Source organism: Vulpes lagopus, chromosome X (genome assembly GCF_018345385.1).
Source record: "Vulpes lagopus strain Blue_001 chromosome X, ASM1834538v1, whole genome shotgun sequence".
NCBI lineage: Eukaryota > Metazoa > Chordata > Mammalia > Carnivora > Canidae > Vulpes > Vulpes lagopus.
In genome coordinates, this window is record NC_054848.1 from 81,544,507 (window position 1) to 81,562,923 (window position 18,417).

Below are 18,417 nucleotides of genomic sequence, written 5' to 3' on the forward strand. Positions count from 1 at the left end.
GTGGGTGCGTGGGGGGGCATCCTGCAGAAGGGAAGGTAAACAGCAAAGGATGGAAATGCGTAGTCATGGTTTTTAGGGTAGGGATTCTTTTTTTTATCTTAAGATTTTATTTATTTATTCATGAGAGATACAGAGAGAGGCAGAGACATAGGCAGAGGGAGAAGCAGGGTCCCTGAGGGGAGCCTGATGTGGGACTCGATCCCAGGACCCTGGGATCACACCCTGAGCCAAAGTCAGATGCTCAACCACTGAGCCACCCAAGCATCCCATAAGGAAGGGATTCTATTTGCATACCTTCTCAATGGCTATCAAAATTAGATTCCTGGGAAATCGAGGTGTGGCTGTTGTGGCAAGTCTCTTTTAAAAGATGGGACATGGCCGTCAGGCCGGGCACGTGGTGTGCTCTGCAGACAGCTGGAACCACCACTCGTGCCAAAGCTCTGGAGCCATTCTGCACAAAAAAAATGTATTGCTTCCCCATGTAGGGCTCTCTACCCCTTAGCCACTGGATGTACACGTGCAGGTCCTGGAGTCTGAGTCTGGGCTGATGTTACCATTTTCACAGGACAAATTGCCTTTACTGACTCATGCCCAATACACTGATTCTGGGAAGTGGGCATGTCAGCTGCCATTGGTAGTTATTTCCCTGATAGCTGGTATGGGTTTGAGTTGTGGAGCTGTCCCTCATAATGGCATATACTACCTAGTGCCTTGGGTGGGAGTCAGAGTTCTGGGCGTTGGGATATCTGCTGATTCTGAGCCTTTGCTCATGCCAGGAATCCTCCCAGAATGCTTTCCCACTTTGATTCCATCCTTCCTAGTGTATGAGGAGTCAGGAGCTCTCGGCTAAGAATGATTTCTTTTGCAGTCGCTTCTGGTGTGTGTGTGTGTGTGTGTGTGTGTGTGTGTGTATGTGTGTGTGTGTGTATGTTCTCTCCATCAGACGGGCTGACGCTTTTAAAGCATCAGGGACTTTGCCTGCAGGGAGCACAGCTTTTCTGGGATCCAGTTCATTCAGCTCCTTCAATACTGCTACTATGATGTTGACTACTTATTTAGAGCCTCCCTTTTGCCCTATACCGGGCTAAGTTCTTTACCCAGATCATCTCGTTGAATTCTCACTGCTGTCTGCTGAAGGAGGTGTGAATATTGTTCCTGTTTCACGTAGATGAGAAAAGTGAGGCTTGGGCAAGGTAAGCAATATGCACAGAATCACAGAGCTAACAAGTGGCAGTGGGGCAGATATTCAAACCCAACTCCATCTCCTGGCTATTCCTGCTCTATCGCTCTTCCTTTGGAGAGCTCAGACAGGCTTATTTGGTAATTTGCCCCCTCTTGCCTCTGGTGGAGGCAATGGTGACCTTTCTGAAATGCAAACATCAAGAGGCCTGCACCGAATTCTGACGATGTGCCAAGTACAGTGGGGGATGCCGACAGTGGCGTGCAGACCAGAGAGCATGGGAAGTATTTTTTCTCGAGTCCTGACAATGTCATTGAGGAAACTGGGGCTGCACAGAACCAAGTGGGATTCGTATAAGCAGTGAGAAGTGCAGCATGCCAGCAGAGCAGGAGCTCAGAGGCTCCTGGTGGGGGGGTGCCTGGGATGGGGCCTGCAGCACAGGTGGACATTAGCCAGTTAGTTGCTGAGAAGGAGGCTCTGCCCTGTGAGGGAGAGAGCATGAACAAAGGCCCAGAGGAAGGAACATTCAGGAAAGGGGATTGGGGTGGATGGGAGAGGAAGACTTGTCAGCCTCAGGGAGAGGGCTTTGTCTGCGGTGAGCTAGGGGAAGGGGCCAGAAAATTGGGGAACAGGGCATGCCCCCTGCTATGGAGACCCTTCCCTGGTGGAGATACCAAGAGCTGGGCACACTTACGCTTTCTCCTGATATTCCCGGGAAGCCTGTGATTCCAGGGGACCCCTTCAGGCCGGGTAAGCCCCGGAGTCCTATGGAGCCAGGGAGGCCTGCCCTCCCAATAAGCCCCTTGATGGTACTGGGGAAGCCAGGAGCTCCAGGCAAGCCTGGTGGCCCCAGGGGACCGGCCTCTCCTTTGTCACCTGGGAAAGAAGAAAAGGGTTTAGAAAACAGACTCCCCAGGGTGCAGGTACCTGGGATCACAGGCAGGCCAAGCGCAGCCTTGGGGACTTGGGGATGGCTACCTTAAGGTGTGGGTGGATGAGGTGGTTTCAGCCTTAGGGGGCATCTGTTAGGGCCACCCTGGCTCTAGCACTGCTAGTACCTATACCCCATCATCTGCCAGGCTCCTCTAGGGTGACAACCACCTGTGGTTCAAAACTTCAATTTCAGAGTGGCAGTGAAGACTGACAGCCTCACAGTCCGGGTGCCTCTCGGGCCCCCGAGAAGTCAGCCTCGTGGATGCCCTGCTTGCCACCCACACTACTGCTCTGGGGGAGTCTTATACTACTGCCCTTTTCTCAGGAAGGAGTTGAGCACGAGCATTTCTCCTGCCCGTCGCCTGCCCCCAGCACCTCTGGGCCCGGGAAATCCATCCAATCCAGCTGAGCCTCTAGAGCCTTTGTCTCCTTTGAACCGGAGGTTCAGCATGGGAGGTCTTGGACTGGGTACTCCAGCTGGCCCTGGATCGCCTCTGTCTCCTGCAGCGGTAAGTGGAGGATGGGATGGGGGGGGTGGGGGAAGATCGTGAGACCCTTGTGAGAAGCAGCTTAGACACGGGGTCAGGCACTAGCTGACCTCTCATTTCTCCTCCTCCCGCACTACCCCCCCGGGCCTCCTTTCCAGGCCCTTCCCACTCGTTTCCCCAAATTCCCACCTATGTGCATTCCCTCTCCTATGACAGCCCCAAAGTCGGCCAGCAACTTTGGACCTTACCGCCCACCACTGAGCGTCAGGGAATGCACAATGAGGCCTTTCAACACGTGGTGAAAACTCAGAAGAAATTAGGACTTTTGGTTTAAAAGCCAAGCTTTGGGGTTCCAAAACCCCGAATCTTATTATTGAACACACAATTGGTATAAGCTATACCAGTCACAATGTCGACGAACAGAATGTGCCTTGGGCAGCGTGGCCAGTAATTTCGGAATTCAGTCCTCCGGCTCACCTTTTTCACCAGCATGGCCAGCCTGTCCAGATGGTCCCACTCTTCCGGCTGACCCAGAAATTCCCTTTATTCCACTCGTGCCAGGAATACCAGGGAGACCTGGCATCCCTGGAAAACCTACCAGCCCAACAGACCCCTTTTCACCTGTTGAGAAACAAGAACTTCTATCATTATCCCTGTCTGACATACAAGGAAATGGAAGCTTGGAGGTTAAATAACTTACCCCAAATCACATAGCTTGGAGGTTGCAGAGAAAGGATTCAAACCCAGGTTTCTCTAACTCTGAAGCCCAATCTAATAGTCCTTACATATACTATTTCCCTGAACAGGGACATGGCACTAAGCAACAGGAAGGAAAGAAGAGGTGGGTGCCGCTCTTATGATAGGCCAAGTTAGAGCTCATGTGTGGTACAGAAAAAAAAAAAAAAAAAAAAAAAAAGCTAGGACCAGAAGGCAGGGAGATGAATCCTAGCTGGGTGCTGTTGCTAATCATCTGTGTGACCTTGGGCCAGTCATTTCCCCATGTATAAAATGGAGTTGCCTCCCATCCAATCTCTGGTGGTCTATCAGGACAATCACAGAAACAGAGCCACAGGGCTCCATGGTAGGGGTGGTGCAAATGAGTACACCCAGCATGGCTGTGACTGTGCTGGGCTTTACTGACAGCGTCATTGGGCCCATTGTTCTACCCAGCCTGAGGCAAGGGTGACTCAACTTATGTGACAGTCTTCCCTTAGCACTAGCTTTGTCCAACCATTTTACCACAAAAAGTCCCACCCAGTTCACTTACCCTTTGGACCTGGCAGGCCTGGCAACCCAGTGTTCCCTGGCAAGCCTGAGCTCCCCAAGAAGCCAATCAGCCCTGGAGATCCTGGAAGGCCTTTCAGCCCTGGCAGGCCTCTCTTTCCAGCTGATGCAGGGGAACCTGTCTCGCCTCTTAAACCTTTCTTTCCAGGATGTCCTGAATTAGCACAGGAGAGAACATGGGACAGCCATCAAGTGAGGCTGTGTCCAGATCTGGGTCACTGCCCATTCCCATGGCTTCTGGTTGGCTGGCTGGCTGTTGGAAATGGTCCTTTAACAATGGCCTTAGGCAGGCAGCTAACTGGCAGGATTCCGTAGCTGGCTGAAGCATTAGCACTTACCATCCAGAGCACCAGGCCAGTGGCTATAGCTCTCAGCATGGCAGGGTAGTGGGCAGGGCACGCAAACCCCTACCAATTAGAACTCCACCTCCCTTTATGAATGTGGTTCACATCTTAGCCTGTGAATGGAGCTCTGGGGAGCCAGGGTGGTAACTGGCCTCCAGTATCCTGGTACTTCCAGTCTGAATTGTGCCACAGTGGGTGTTTCCTGAGTCAATCGGTGAAGTAGAGGTTAAAGCTGAGCCATTGTTTCAGCCCCCCGGGGAGCCATGGATACAGGGGCTGCCCTTTTAATCTCCCATGCAAGCAGTTAAGTCAGCCAGTTCCTTGGCATTAAGCTTGAAAGACCCCCTAGTGCCAAGTTCTGTAGAAATCCCCAAGGCCCGTTTGGTCTCCTAGGTATTCTGAGACTTCTTTCACTAGGCTTTAAATTGGTCAATGGGATTAACCTCCTGAGCTGCTGCCAAAGTGGAATGTTCAGGTACAAAGCAAGGAAATTAAAAACCAAAGGATTAAATCAGTGACAACAGGGGTATTTGGGCCCCCAAGGGCCTAAATGAATGGCTGACTTGGCTTTCCATGAATTGAAAAGCATCAAGTAGCTGCAAGCCCCAGGATTCTAATGGGCTCCCCCTCAAGGGGATTCCACAACAAGGAAAGGAAATTCAAGGGGAGGGGGGGCGAACCCCCAGCAGGACCTCGGGGACCCCTGGCCTTGCCAGGTTCTAGTGTATAGTCAGATAATTCCTGGAGCAGCAAAGCTGATGGGGGTGGTGAGTCTGTGAGCTCAAGTACTGGTTTCTCACCTGGATGGCCTTATGTGAATACCCCAGAAACATGAATGTTAAAGAGGATTTTAGTGGCTTGGCAGAAACTCAACTTGAGTCACATGGCCAGAAGGGGTGGGGGGTGACATAGTCTCTGAGGCAGGGTGAGGAGGGTAGTACCAGGAAAAGGCGAGCTGCCAATGCTAGGCTGGGTTCAGGGGGTGTGGGCCCTGCTGCCCAGTGAAAAAAGCCACTTTGGCCACGGGTCCTCAGAGCCATGCTCGCCCGAGAGATGGGCCACTGTGCAGCCGCCCTCTGCTCAAGCCTTTCTTCCCAACCCCAAGCAGGCTCCCTGTGGCCCCAGCTGAGGTGGTGGAGATGGCTAGAGCCACCTGCATACCTAGGGTGGCTTCTCTAACTGGGAAAAACAGGAAGAGGGTGCTGGAGCATGGAAAGGGGGAGCGAGGCCAGCAGGGAGGGGCAAGGGTGGGGTGTAGCGTGTTACTGGCTTAGCAGCTAAACTGCAGAGATGTCTTCTGCTTGGCATTGCAAGGGCTCCCTAAGATCAGAAACATGAGAGATTGGGCAAGTCGAGTGTCCTTCTAGCCCCTGCCCCTCAGGGCACCAGGGCCCAGGGCACTGGCTTGTCTGTGAGGCTGGGGCTCCTCCTCCAAAGGACCTACCTGAAGGGCCTGGAAAGCCTGGCACTCCAGGGAGCCCGGGCTTGCCCTTGATGCTGCCGTATAGACCATCAGGCCCTGGGGGCCCTGGCACTCCCATGTGGCCCGGTGTTCCAGGGCTGCCCCGTTCACCTTTGGGGCCTAGCAGGCCCGACTTTCCAAGCAAACCTAATGAAAGGAAGGACAGATGATCTATTACAGCCTGGATCGACAGCAGGGACTGGTCACCAAACCAATTTCCAGCGCAAAGGCCTGGCCCCAGGTACATCCCAGGTACCACTGTCTTCTCTGCTCCAGCCCTAGCTGTTAGTATCCTAGCAGTAAATCAGAGGCTTTATAAGGAACTTGACTATCCATTATGGTTACTTCTGGATTTACTATGAAAGGAGGACAGACTCAGGTGATGTAAGAAAAACTTTCCAGAAGAGAGAGACAGAACAAAATAACTTTTCATCGTGATCCCCAAAGGAATCCATCACCCCAGTCTCATGCATGTATTCATGCAAGTATAGCAGTCACTGAAAGACTTTCTGGAGATGGTTATATAAGCGAATCAAAAAGGGTCACCCTTGGGTCCTGGAAGGCCAGAGTCTCCAGGAAGTCCTCTGTCCCCTGGTAATCCCTGTAGGCCTTGCTCCCCCGGAGAACCATTCTCAGCACCAAAGATGTCACCTGGGGCTCCCTTGGGACCAGGTAAACCTGGACTGCCAAGTTTCCCAGGCAAGCCATCTTTTCCAGGGAGCCCAGGAAACCCAGGCAAGCCCTTCTCTCCACGAGGTCCGGGAAATCCTAAATGTAAAGAGGCAAAAAAATAAAAGGCCATGGATGTTTAGAAAAGATAGGTCTGGGTAGAGATCTCTGAGACAGATTTTTTCCCCTATTACAAAAGCTAACATATCAATGATGTATGTCACTTCTTTTGGAAGTCAGGAGCCCCTGGTCCTGGGAGGACTTGCCCAGAGGCAGGAACTGCATCATGTGAACTGTAGAAGGTTCTAAGTCAGTGAGGCCAGGCCTTGGGCGGAGCCCAGTAACCTACTCCTAGGGCTGTTCCATGGGCCGAAGAGCACAGCTTATACCCAGGACTCCCTGTCAAAGGCCCAATTTTTTCTGGAGTCATCCATTTCCTGCTGTCATGCCTCCTTCTTCCTGGGTGATTGGAAGGAAATGAAGCTGGATAAATAAACCATGGAGTGTATGATCCAAGATGAGCCCTGTCCGGCAGAGCAGGGTAGTTCTCAAATTGAGTGTGGGTCAGAACTACCTGGGTATATGTAGTGGGGCGTGCTTGGTAAAACCCACATGGCTGGACACCACTGCCACCCTACCCTCCCCCTGCCCTGCCTAGAGCTTCTGATTAGTAGCTCTGCTGAGAGGCCAAGAGTCTGCATTATTAACGAGTTTCCAGGTGATGCTGGTGCTGCAAGTCCAGGGAACACAGTTTAAGAACCCCTGTGCAGTGCAGAACAAGGTTACAACAGGGTGTGAACAAAGGGATATAAATGAATCACTTCCCTCTGACTCATCTGAATCTCTTTGTCTAACCTAGCAGGAGTCAACTGGGAACTTGCCATTGTCCTGGCAGCCAGATAACCTGGTAGAGTCTTAGCTCTGTCACTAGTGGCTTCGTGAGCTCAGGCAAGGCACTTTCATCTGAGCTTCAATCACCTCATCCGAAAGTGAAGAAGGCTTGTCCCAGCCAATGGCCCTTAGTGCTCTGATTCACTGTTGCTCTTTAGCTTTAAGTTCTGTCTTGCGTGAGTATGAAATCAAAACCATCCCACCCACACGAGAGTGCAAACCTCACTTCCTATGATCGGTGGATGGCTACTGCAATTCAGACACACAGTCACAGCAAAGGAGAAGCAGGTGAGGAAAAGCTTCATTCCTTACCTGGCAATTCAGGAAGGTGAACTAATCCTGGACTTCCGGGTTCTCCTTTATTCCCACGCAATCCAGGCTGACCGGGGGTCCCAGGGAGGCCACGGGCCCCTTTAGGGCCTACAAACCCACACGTGAGCAGTGAGGAGAAAAGGAAGTCAGTGTGGCTGGCCACATTTGTAATGTTCATTCAAGAATCCTAATATCTTGGGGGCACCTGAGTGGCTCAGTGGTTGAGCATTTGCCTTTGGCTCAGAGCGTGATCCCAGGGTCCTAGGATCAAGTCCCACATTGGGCTCCCGGTGGGGAGCCTGCTTCTCCCTCTGCCTATGTCTCTGCCTCTCTGTGTCTCTCATGAATAAATAAATAAAATCTTTTTTTTTTTTTTAAAGAATCCTAGTCTCTTGGAGGGCCCTTACCCTTACCTCCCCACACAGACCTCTCAGGACACATTTTGTTTCCTCAATGCTCAAGGCTGCCCTCTCGGGAGGAACATGGCTCCCCAAATGCTGCAAGGCTGTCCCCCACTTTTGTGGGCTCATGGCCCTTCCAAGTGTGCTCAGTGGCTTTCTCTGGCCTCATTCCATACCTGGGAATCCGGGAGCTCCTGGTAAGCCAGACAGACCATATGTCCCAGGAATTATACATGGCAAGGTGATTCCTATAAGTGGTAACACATAAGCATCTGGTAAGCCCCCCAAGTCAGGAATGATTTCCCTCTAGCATGATCCTCTATTCCCATTCCCTCAGATGGGACAACCAAGTTCTTCCCACCCAGCAGCTGGGAGTCCATGCAGAAGGATCCTGGCATCAGAAGTTCTCGGGAGTTACCCCTAGTGCAATTGCTTACAGATAAGAGTACCCCTAGGGGCCAAGTGCCAGAAAGCCACCTCCTAAACCATCAATGTCCAGTGAGCAGGCAGTCACCTATGCATTAAGTTGTCACCTAACAAGATTTCTGAGAGGTAGCCTATGCAGGAGCAGCAGCAAAAGGCAACTGCGTACTTGCCCTGCGAGTAGGAGCCTCTCTAGGACGGGTACTTGGGGTTAGCCCTGAGGATCCATTATGGCCATGTGACTAGACTAGAGGGCTTGAAGCCAAGACTCCTCAAGCTCCCATGTCTGCCCTTCTCCTGAAATGAGCACAACCCATTGGGTTCTTCTGACTCACCCTGTTTGGGATCTACAGATTGGGATCTATTGTGGTTGACCCTGGGTCACATCAGGTAGCATACAGGTAGCTGTGTTTCTGTACTAGGCTAACACTGAAGGCTGCTCTCCTGGCCATGACAGACAAATGATAACCCTTCCCTCAGTCCTCATTTGACAATGTCAACTCTGCTACTCAGGAAGAATCGGTAGTAAATTTCAGCATTCCAGATACTGAAATTGGCAGGCAGAGCCCTTCCCCTAGCAAATTCCTACTTGCCTGTCCATAAAGCAAATAAAAAGAGTCTACATAAGATCACAGAGGGGAGGTTTAATAAAACACTGATGAACAAATTGTGTGTCGGCTCTCTCAAGTGCCATTTACAAACAATTGCCATGTTAATTAAAATTAGTCTTGCCTATTCATTAAAACAATTCCCCAAGGCCTGCTTTAAGCCACAGAGCCAACAGTTTAAGTGAACTGCTATAGCTTTCGCCTGTACTTAAATCACAAATTGCGTTTCTTAAAAATATGTGTACAAGCTATGATTCAGATTGCATTCTCAACTGGCTGGCATTTCTCTTCCACTCGTTCTATTCCTAAAGCAAGATGGGAGATTGAACAGCATCATATATTGGTTAAGAGGTTGGGCTCTGAAGCCAGAGAGACCTGGGCTAGGCTACAATCCTAGTTCTGCTACTAATTAGTTGTTTGGGTCAGATACTTACCTTCTCTGAGTCCCATGCATAAAACGGGAGCTACTTTTCTCATACAGTGTTTGTGAGGATGACAGGACATGATGATACCAGTAGCATTTTGCACAGTGCCTGGCACTCTAGTGGTTGCTCAATGAACGGCAGGTTTGGTGTGTTTTTTGTTTTGTTTTGTTTTGTTTTTTATCCTCTTATTTAAGGAGGAGTATTCAAAGAGCTCCTCCAAGGCCATCCCCTGGTTTCTACCTTAGTCAAGTTAGGAAACTACTCTGTAGCCTGGGCAGCAATTTCCTGCCTTCTAGACTCAGGTTCTGGGAGTCACTTCTACAGCTGGAGAGAGGGCATTAGGCCTGATCTTCGCCCATAGGTGGTCATACTCATGTTCATCCTGCCAGACACTGAGATAATGGTGCTATTCCTGAGGGCTATCTTCCTACTAGGGAACTATAACCTATGGGCAAGCACTTCATGATAAGATGCCTGGTTGGGTAAGGGCTGCCAATCTTGTGCTCAGCTTGGTCCTCCATTCTTTGGACAAGGCTGAAGAGTGGCCTCCCCAGATGGTATCATGCGAGGGGCCCTGCAGAAGATTCTCATGTCCTTGCTACTTCAATAGTCTGTTGACTCCAATGTATCAAACACTGCAGTTCCATTGCTTTCAGTCTTATGAAACAAAGGGTAGAATACAAATATCTCTGCGTTGGCTGCAAACATGAACCATCCATCCTCACTCCATTCATCAGATAAGTTTCATAAATTCTTTTCACTTGACAGCCAGATAAAAACACACCTTTAGAGGATGGCCAAGGACAGGCATCTGGAAAGGTTCCAGATAGGGAAACTAATAATAAACGGGAAGATGGGAATCAAGGGCATATTTCCCTTTGACCTCAGACCAGGCCTGCACACCACAGACAGCACACTTGTGTATTGGGAGCAAGGGGGCAAAATGCTGAGGAGGTGAGAAGTTCAAGTCACCCTGGTATCACGGTATACCTCTTCTACTTTCCAACCCTGAATTCAGAGCCTTCTCCCCCACACAGCAGAAATCAGCTCTATTGGCATTCTGTTTCATAAGTACAACACACGATCTAACTAGTCAGAATTTCCCCTGCTCCTGCCAAATTCTTCTTCAGAATAAAAAGTGCCTGTGCTTCCCAAGATCCTAACATCTCACTTTACTCTGCATCGAATGAGTGAACACCAGACATGTGTGCATCCTTCCGGGTACCTCCCAAGGTGAGTTATGGCCTCAGTTAAGTTCACAAAATGAAGGTGCTCCAGCTAGACATCAGCCAAGCCATCAACATGCATGGTGAAGGATATCAGCCCCTCTCAGAGACCGCATGCCCACCTACTCCCATATGCCCTCCCAGGAATCAGGAGTGACAGTGTCAGCCTTTGTGCCCCTGCCTTAGGATCACCCCCTTCCCCCAACTAGAGGCTCCAGCATGGTGCTTAGGCTATCATGAATGTCCGAGATTGAGGTGAATAGAAAGGAATGGAGCCATTGCCAACATTGGTGTGTGAGAACCTGGAGACTGAGCTAGCTCTCACCTCCCTCTGTAACTAAGTTTCCTTTACCAATGCTCTCCCTGCAGCAACAGTCACCTAGACCAATCAAGAGAATAAGAAAATTAAACCAGGACAGGAGTTTCTTGAGGCCCATGGGAAGTTTTGTCTGCAGCCTGGGTATGCCCATTGATCACATTCCCTATATGGATTGAAGAGAGCAGGCTGGCATGCACACGGGATCAAGGACACAGTAGCTGTTTCAGTAATAACCAGGGTAATTAATTACTATGAGCATCTGGATCAGAGCCTTTTTGGAAACAGCCAGTTGTCTGCTTATCCAAGGTTTGTAATAATTCATACCACTTGGTTGAAAGGCTTCTAACAACTGCATTCCCTTCCTGGCAATGCAGCTGTCCTAGTCTGGGCCACCACTGGTTGGAGTAAGTACATTAAGAATAGCATCTTCAGGGGGTACCTAGGTGGCTCAGTTGGTTAAGCATCCAACTCTTGACTTTGGCTCAGGTCTTAATCTCAGGGTCGTGAGATTGAGCCCTGCATTGAGCTCCATGCTGGGCATGGAGCCTGCTTAAGATTCTCTCCCTCTGCGCCCGCCCACCCATCCCAACAATCTACATGTGTGCGCGCGCGTGCTCTCTCTCTCAGACAAAAAAAAAAAAATAGCATCTTTGGTTTTCATGGCAATAGTAATGGCCACAATGCAAATGTCTGGGGCTCAGAGATTATGTGTTTTTGAAATTGTGTAGAAAAAAATTCCTAGGTTTGAGGAGTTATGCTTGGTTGCCATGGAGAGTAAAAGAAAGCTGATGCTACTAGTTGAAGTAATTTTTTGGAAGATCTTGGTACTGTAACAAGACAATTTTCTGCATAAGGCTTCTCCCAGGTTAGAGATTACTATATGACTATATTTGTAAGAACTTTCTGTGTCTGGGGCATAGTGACATTTAGGATAGAAATGGCCCCCATGGGCCTCCTTCTGTTCACTCAGCCTGTTTTAAAGCAATTAGAATGTTTATAATATTCAGATTTGAGTATGTGTAAATATGTACATACCATGTCACTACAACTCAGTTTAAAACTTAGTTGCCTACACAAATGGGGGGCCTAAAATTAAGACCCAGTTGGCAGAAGGGCAGTGGAATGACCATGAATAATGTCTCTGGGAACAGAGACATATAAGCAAAGCTATAGGTGACACCAGGAGTTGCAAAAGGCAGGATGATCTTGTCTGACAAAATTCCTCATATCCTACATAGGAGTTTGTAAACTGAAATACTGACTTGGTTTTAAGAATCTTGAATCATCAATTCTTAACCTGAACTGTCTTCCTCACTACACCAATGCGTCCAAGTAGATTTTCAGGTAAATGAAAATTTACAAGATCTGGTTTCTGTCTTCTTTTTTGGGTAATTCTTCCAGGTGACAAAGTAGAAAGAGAAAAAAGAGGTCTAAGAAAGCCCCTTGGTTATTGAGAAGCCCCTTTCTTCTGTGAGTGTATATTAGTCTCTTATGGAACATTGCACTGTATGAGGCAAATTGAGAAATGCTAAAAAAGAATTGCCTGCCTCAGTATTCAGACGCTTACAAAGCAGTTGGGAAAAGTAAAAGTATTAATGGAAGAAAATATATCATTGAAGTGGCAGTGACATCCTATAGAGGTCAGGAAAAGGCTTAGTGGGGAAGTTGGGGCCTGGACCCTGAGAGATGGATAAAACCCGACTGCACAGAAAAAATAGGAAGAACATTCCAGAAAAATGCCACCACTTGTGGCTTCAGACTAGGTGCATAACATGATAGCAGCAGTACTTCACAAATAGTGAATCAGCAGCAGTGTTCATAGCAGAACTCAGTGGGGGAAGTCTGGAGGCAGGAGATGAGAAACCACTTAGAGGTTGTTGCCATTCACCCCTCACCCATCCATCTGTCCACCCATTCTTCCTTCTAGCCATCCCTTTATTCCAACAGGCATGGGAGTATTTGATAAGTTAGGCATGAGATAATGAGAGCCTAATAGCAAGAAGAGGAAGGAAAGAATATAAGAAGCACTGCAAATGAAGACTAAGAGATGAGTTTCAAGTTTTCAGACCAGATCACCGTAAGAAGGGTGGTGCCACTAATGGAAATAGAAGTTGGGATGAAGAGCTAGCTATTCTGGCTGTCTGGAAGAAGGCAAGTTATTGGCATAGCACCTTCACAAATCTATAAGAATCTACAAGCAAGGCTGTCACTCGTTGTAATTCCTGAAATTCAGGGAGGAAAAGCAGCTCTATAAGTAAGAGGGATTTAAGGTAGGAAATAGAGGTGAGACCAGATACAAGTAGGGTCTCTTGTCAATATGAGATATCTCAGGAATGAAGGAAAGGTTCTTTTCTGCTGATGATATTACGATATAACTTAGAGGACACCTATCCCATCTTCCACTCATTACTTCAATGGTACTTGTAATAAAATGGCCATCCAGCATCTGCTTGAAATTTCCTAGGGATTGTGAGCTCATAAGCTCCCAAGGCAGCTCTGTTACCTGGTCTGTTAGGAAGTTTTTTTTTTTCCTAAGTAGAACTGAAATCTAGATTGCTCTAAGTGTACTACAGTATAATTGTAATCCTTTTCCCACACAAAAACCCTTAGAAATTGCAAGTAGTGATTACAATCAGCCAAGCCTCTTCTTATGACACATTTCATGCGCCTGGGTCACAGCCACACTCTACAAGGGGTCAGTCTTTTAAGTCCAAGGCCATCTGATTCCATGACTCACCTGGAAGCCCAGGGAGGCCTTGTTGCCCTGGTAATCCATCTATTCCTTGATCTCCAGGAAGCCCACGAGGTCCAGGAGATCCTGGCAGCCCAATTCCTGGGGGGCCAGTTGGGCCACTGTGGCCCCTTTCACCAGGCAGTCCTGGTAACCCCTTTTCACCTGGGAAGCCCTGTCCACCGTCACCCTAGACAACACATAAGAAAGAATGAAAGCCCAACTTAAAGACTGATCAAGAGACCCTTCTGACCAGAGGAAAGAGATAACCAGTGTGACCAGTGCTTTGGTTTTTGCTAAGATTCTCTTTCCCTCTGGTTTATCAATCATGTCCTCTGATTAAGGTAATGGGAATGAAGCTTGTAACCCTTGGAGATCTGATAACACAAAAACTTCTAGATCAGTGGTGGGGAGGGGGCAGGAAACAGTCCTTGGGGTCCCAGAAAGCAGCTGTATTACTTGCGAGGAAAAGCTACCGAGAAGTCAAAGCATTTTAAGTGATCAGGTCAGTGGTTCTATCAACTGAGACAATGATCCATTCCCAGGAAAAGATTCCCATTTTACAGAAAGGAATAGCACTGAGTGAAGAGTATCAGGGGCGGAGGCCAGAAGAGTGATGGGGACTCCCTTCTGCCCTGTCTCATGGGCTAGTGGCCATAAGAAGCCCCCATGATGTCAGATGTAAGGATTTATAGAGCTAATCACCCAGGAACGATCAACTTACCGGAAGACCTGGTAGACCTGGTAGACCTGGTATTCCATCCTTGCCTGGAGCTCCCATCTCCCCAGGGAGCCCCTGGGGGCCAGGATCACCCTGCTCCCCTGGCACCCCTGATACTGAACTGAAAGTTGGCTCCCCTTTATCTCCTTTGGAGCCCGCAGGACCTGGAGGCCCAAATAAGCCCTGACAAAGAGACAAAAGGGCATAATTAGGAGATGTAGACATCGGAGGACTGACACCTAGCCTAGGTCTAACCTAAAGCAGATCTGGGGGTAAGTTTGGGCACTGCTCTAGGCACTTGAATATGTCATTATCTTGGATGACAACTGCCCATTTATTTGCTTATCCTTTCCAAATGTTGAAGTCCTTGAGGATGGTAACCTTGTCTTAATTGGATTTTTAACTTCAGGGTCCAGGGCAGGGCTGGGAAAATAGAAATAATTTTGTGGAAGGAATGAAGGGATGGAGGGAACATAGGCAGGTCAAAGCCAAAAGGAGATGATGTGATTCTTTCATACGCCAAAAGCCTGAAACTTTGTTTTACCCCCATCTTTCTTTCCTATGTTTTAGGAAAGTGCTTGAGGAGGCAGAAAGGGGCACTTGAGAGCTCCCACTGCTCCCCCAGGGCCAAAGTTTGGTAAGACTTACTGGAGCCCCTGATGGGCCCTGTGCACCCCCAGAGCCTGGATCTCCTCTGGTTCCTTTAAGGCCTGGAAGACCTATGAGACCTGGTGGCCCAGGCATGCCTGGCTCCCCAGGTGGTCCAGTGTTAGGGACCCCACCGTCACAAGCACAAAAGCCCAAATCTCCTGGGGGTGGGAAAAAAAAGACAATGTTAAACAAAGTGGACTATCTTTCCCAGAAAAAAGATGATGTGACCGTGGTAATTTGTGATTTGAACAACTCCATGGAGGAATCAGAAGGCCTGCAGAGAGCAGACTCAAATAAATGAACTAGGTTTACAAACCCGGTTTACTCTCCACCAAAGTACATTTATCTGTACCAATGATGTGGATTTCATCAGTCGGGGGAGAGAGGGCCCAGTGATTGGTGAGTCTAATTAAGACTGGTTGCAGACAGTTGGCATTGGAAACCACTGACCCATGCTAACCAGGTGAGTCTGGAATCCAAGCACCTCAAAGGTTCTGTTCACCAAAATGCCTTTTCCCTTGCCTTTTGTACACAGAAACAAAGGCCAAATAAATTTATGACAGGGATTTCAGCAAAGTACCTTTGAAGAGGTATCAAGGAGCCACTAACACTATAGCCGGAAAATGAAAATTTAGATGAATGTACATGATCTGAGGTCCCCTAAGATCCTAGGGGGCCTCTTTTTACTTTCAGATAATTGAGAATCTCTGAAATCTGGAAAGAACAGTATGTTCTCCAAATGAGCCATGGACCTTTTGCATAAGTTAGATACGTTGCTTGTTTATAAGGCAGCTTGCTGGGCATCACCAGAGGTCTAATAAAGCAGACTTTCAGGAGGCCAGAACCATCACTAATTTTTAGTGATCTCCCTTAGGTGAATTCTCATGAACAAGGAGCTTGAGGATCACAATCACTATTCCAGACATAAAGAAAACCTTCTGGGAACGCCTGGGTGGCTCAGGGATTAGGCATCTGCCTTCAGCTCAGGGCATGATCCTGGGGTCTTGGGATGGAGTCCCGCATCGGGCTCCCCGTGGGGGGCCCGCTTTTCCCTCTGCCTATGTCTCTGCCTCTCTCTGTGTCTCTCATGAATAAATAAATGAAATCTTTAAAAAATAAAAAACCTTCTGGCTGCACGACAATCCAGAAAGGGGAGCAGTAGAGCTGTCCCTGTTTTAGGAGTGCAAATGGTATCAAGAAGTACACTAGCTCTGTAGTGAGTCAGGGATGGGCCAAGGCTAAAAGCCTAAGTCAAAACTTGCAATTCAATCTCTTTTCCCTCCAAAGAGCCCTTTCTGGAGCTCAACAGCAGAGATGGAACTTGTAAAATATTCTGAACTAGCTCCTCTACTTAACTAGCGGCAGTTTCTGATACAGCACTGAGAAAGGGGAAGAAGAAGTCAGGACCTCTCTGCCTAAGGTTGAGGAGAGCTGGTAATTCAGCAAGAGAAGAGGAAAGATCTCTGGCACTTGATGCCTCTAGGCCATCCCCAAACCTCTCCTCTGCTGGCTAGCCATCTTACCTCTTCCTCCACCCTGGCTTGGGCTGCAACTAAAATGAATTGATTATTTGAGCTTTAACATCTGCCCCTCAAGAGCATGAAACAGAGGAACAACCCAGAGGCAGCAGGAAGATGGACAGAGCAGGTGCCACCGCTGCCTCCACTGTGGGCTGGGGTAATTGATCAACCCTTCAACATCAGTGGGGACCATGGCTGTTTTCCTAGAGCCAGTTGACTTTTACAGATTGACAAGTCTTGACCTGTTCAGAGTCCTTTCATTCAGGCTGAAGGTAATGATGAGTGACTTCTGGCCTTGGCCTCACACACCGAGAAGGGCTGCCGTGTATGCTGGCTCTAACAGCTGGGGCTGCTGGTAGCCACTTCTGTGGGTGTATGGGGTAGGAACAGGGGCCCCAGAGCCACCTGGTCCTGTGTGACCTCAACTACCAGTCTCGCTCTCTGAGCCCTAAATATAGAGCACTTCCAACAACCCTATAATCAACCCCCCCCCATTAAGACCCCAGACAGCTGCTGTTCAGGTTCCCAAAGCCGTTGGTCTGCTCTTCTCCCAGAGAGCCTTCTGCAAGAAGGAGTTTGGGAGCAAAGAACACTCAAGAGGGCGAAAATCACCTTTTATGCCTTTGAGGCCTGGGTTTCCTTTTGGACCTCTTTCTCCTCGGAGACCAGGGAACCCTGGCTCTGTGTTCTGTAGGGTTTCAGTCTCAAATGCTGGACCTTCAGGAAAAAGGGAACATAAGCCATTGACATGTTGCAGGTGATGCTGCACAGTGGCTCTGTCACTAAGGCCTGTGTCCTTGAGGCTCAGCAACCAAACCAGACCCAGAGACCCAGAGGCTGTGGCAAGTCTTATCCCCTATTGGTGCTCTTCACTCTGCTATGTTTTATAGAAGGGCTATTATGTTTCAGGCACCAGACTAGACACAGAGAGGATCAGAATGACCACAACAATTTCAGGGAGTCAGCAGTCCCAGTGCCTATCCCAGAAAGTCCCCTGGGGACAAAAGAGGAAATGCAGTAGTCTCAGGGTTTAGATGACCAAGAAACAGGTGGGCCTATTTCCAGCCCTTCTCTTAGAATCTAGAATCTTGTACTCAGGTAGAGGACCTAAGGAGAATAAGCCCCATTGAGGCTTTTAGCAACCATCTTGAGGGGCCAGACTTGGATTCCCATTTCCCAGGCTCTCAGCCCACCCTGCTGGGGCCCTGAGGACTAGGTGGAGCTTGAGAGAGCCACTGTTGATTCTTCATAGGCCACAAGACCAGAGGCTGGGGGGCTGAGGACAACAGAGGGTGGGATGAAATGAGTACACAGATTGGAATGCATTGGGTAGGTGTGGCCATAGAGGTGGCTTTAGCCTGCCTTGTTGTTCCTTGATGAACCCTCTGACTTCTCTGGTCACTACTCTGTAGAAGGAGGGCCCTGACTCAGGAGAACAGGGCCTTTGGCACTGCCCCTCTGGGGCCATCATGCAGCCTGGCTATTTCTCCTGTGAAATGCTCTCTCCTTCAAAAATCATGACTGTTCTGCAGTCTGGATGGCACTTGAATCTCAACACCAAAGACCGAAATGAACAACTTACCGGGTGGGCCTCGTAGGCCTGGTAGGCCTGGCAAACCGTCTCTGCCTGGGGGGCCAGCTGTCCCAACTGTGGTACGGCCTGGGCTTCCTTGGTCCCCCTTTAAACCTGGAACTCCCTGGGGGCCTAGAGCACCTGGGACACCTGGAAGGACAAGCCCACACAATAATGCTGATCACATTACCCTGTTCTTTGGGGTTCTTCAATTCTCAGCATATGCTGGGAACCCACTCCAAGGAAAGAATTTGGA

The 18,417-nt window shown here is 49.0% G+C and overlaps 1 protein-coding gene across 1 annotated transcript in view; it reads right to left on the reverse strand.

Annotated features, from left to right (window-relative positions):
- The window catches only part of COL4A6 (collagen type IV alpha 6 chain), a 285,223-nt gene that overhangs the window by 16,148 nt on the left and 250,658 nt on the right, over positions 1-18,417 (reverse strand). Inside the window, exons 19-31 of the mRNA XM_041742044.1 lie at positions 18,171-18,311; positions 17,201-17,305; positions 15,066-15,226; positions 14,421-14,600; positions 13,703-13,886; positions 8,141-8,212; positions 7,564-7,671; positions 6,238-6,459; positions 5,674-5,838; positions 3,869-4,039; positions 3,079-3,222; positions 2,489-2,614; positions 1,875-2,056 (exon numbers count right to left, since the gene is read on the reverse strand). Of these exons, the coding sequence (XP_041597978.1) occupies positions 1,875-2,056; positions 2,489-2,614; positions 3,079-3,222; positions 3,869-4,039; positions 5,674-5,838; positions 6,238-6,459; positions 7,564-7,671; positions 8,141-8,212; positions 13,703-13,886; positions 14,421-14,600; positions 15,066-15,226; positions 17,201-17,305; positions 18,171-18,311 (1,961 nt within the window). The remainder of the gene's footprint in view (positions 1-1,874; positions 2,057-2,488; positions 2,615-3,078; positions 3,223-3,868; positions 4,040-5,673; positions 5,839-6,237; positions 6,460-7,563; positions 7,672-8,140; positions 8,213-13,702; positions 13,887-14,420; positions 14,601-15,065; positions 15,227-17,200; positions 17,306-18,170; positions 18,312-18,417) is intronic.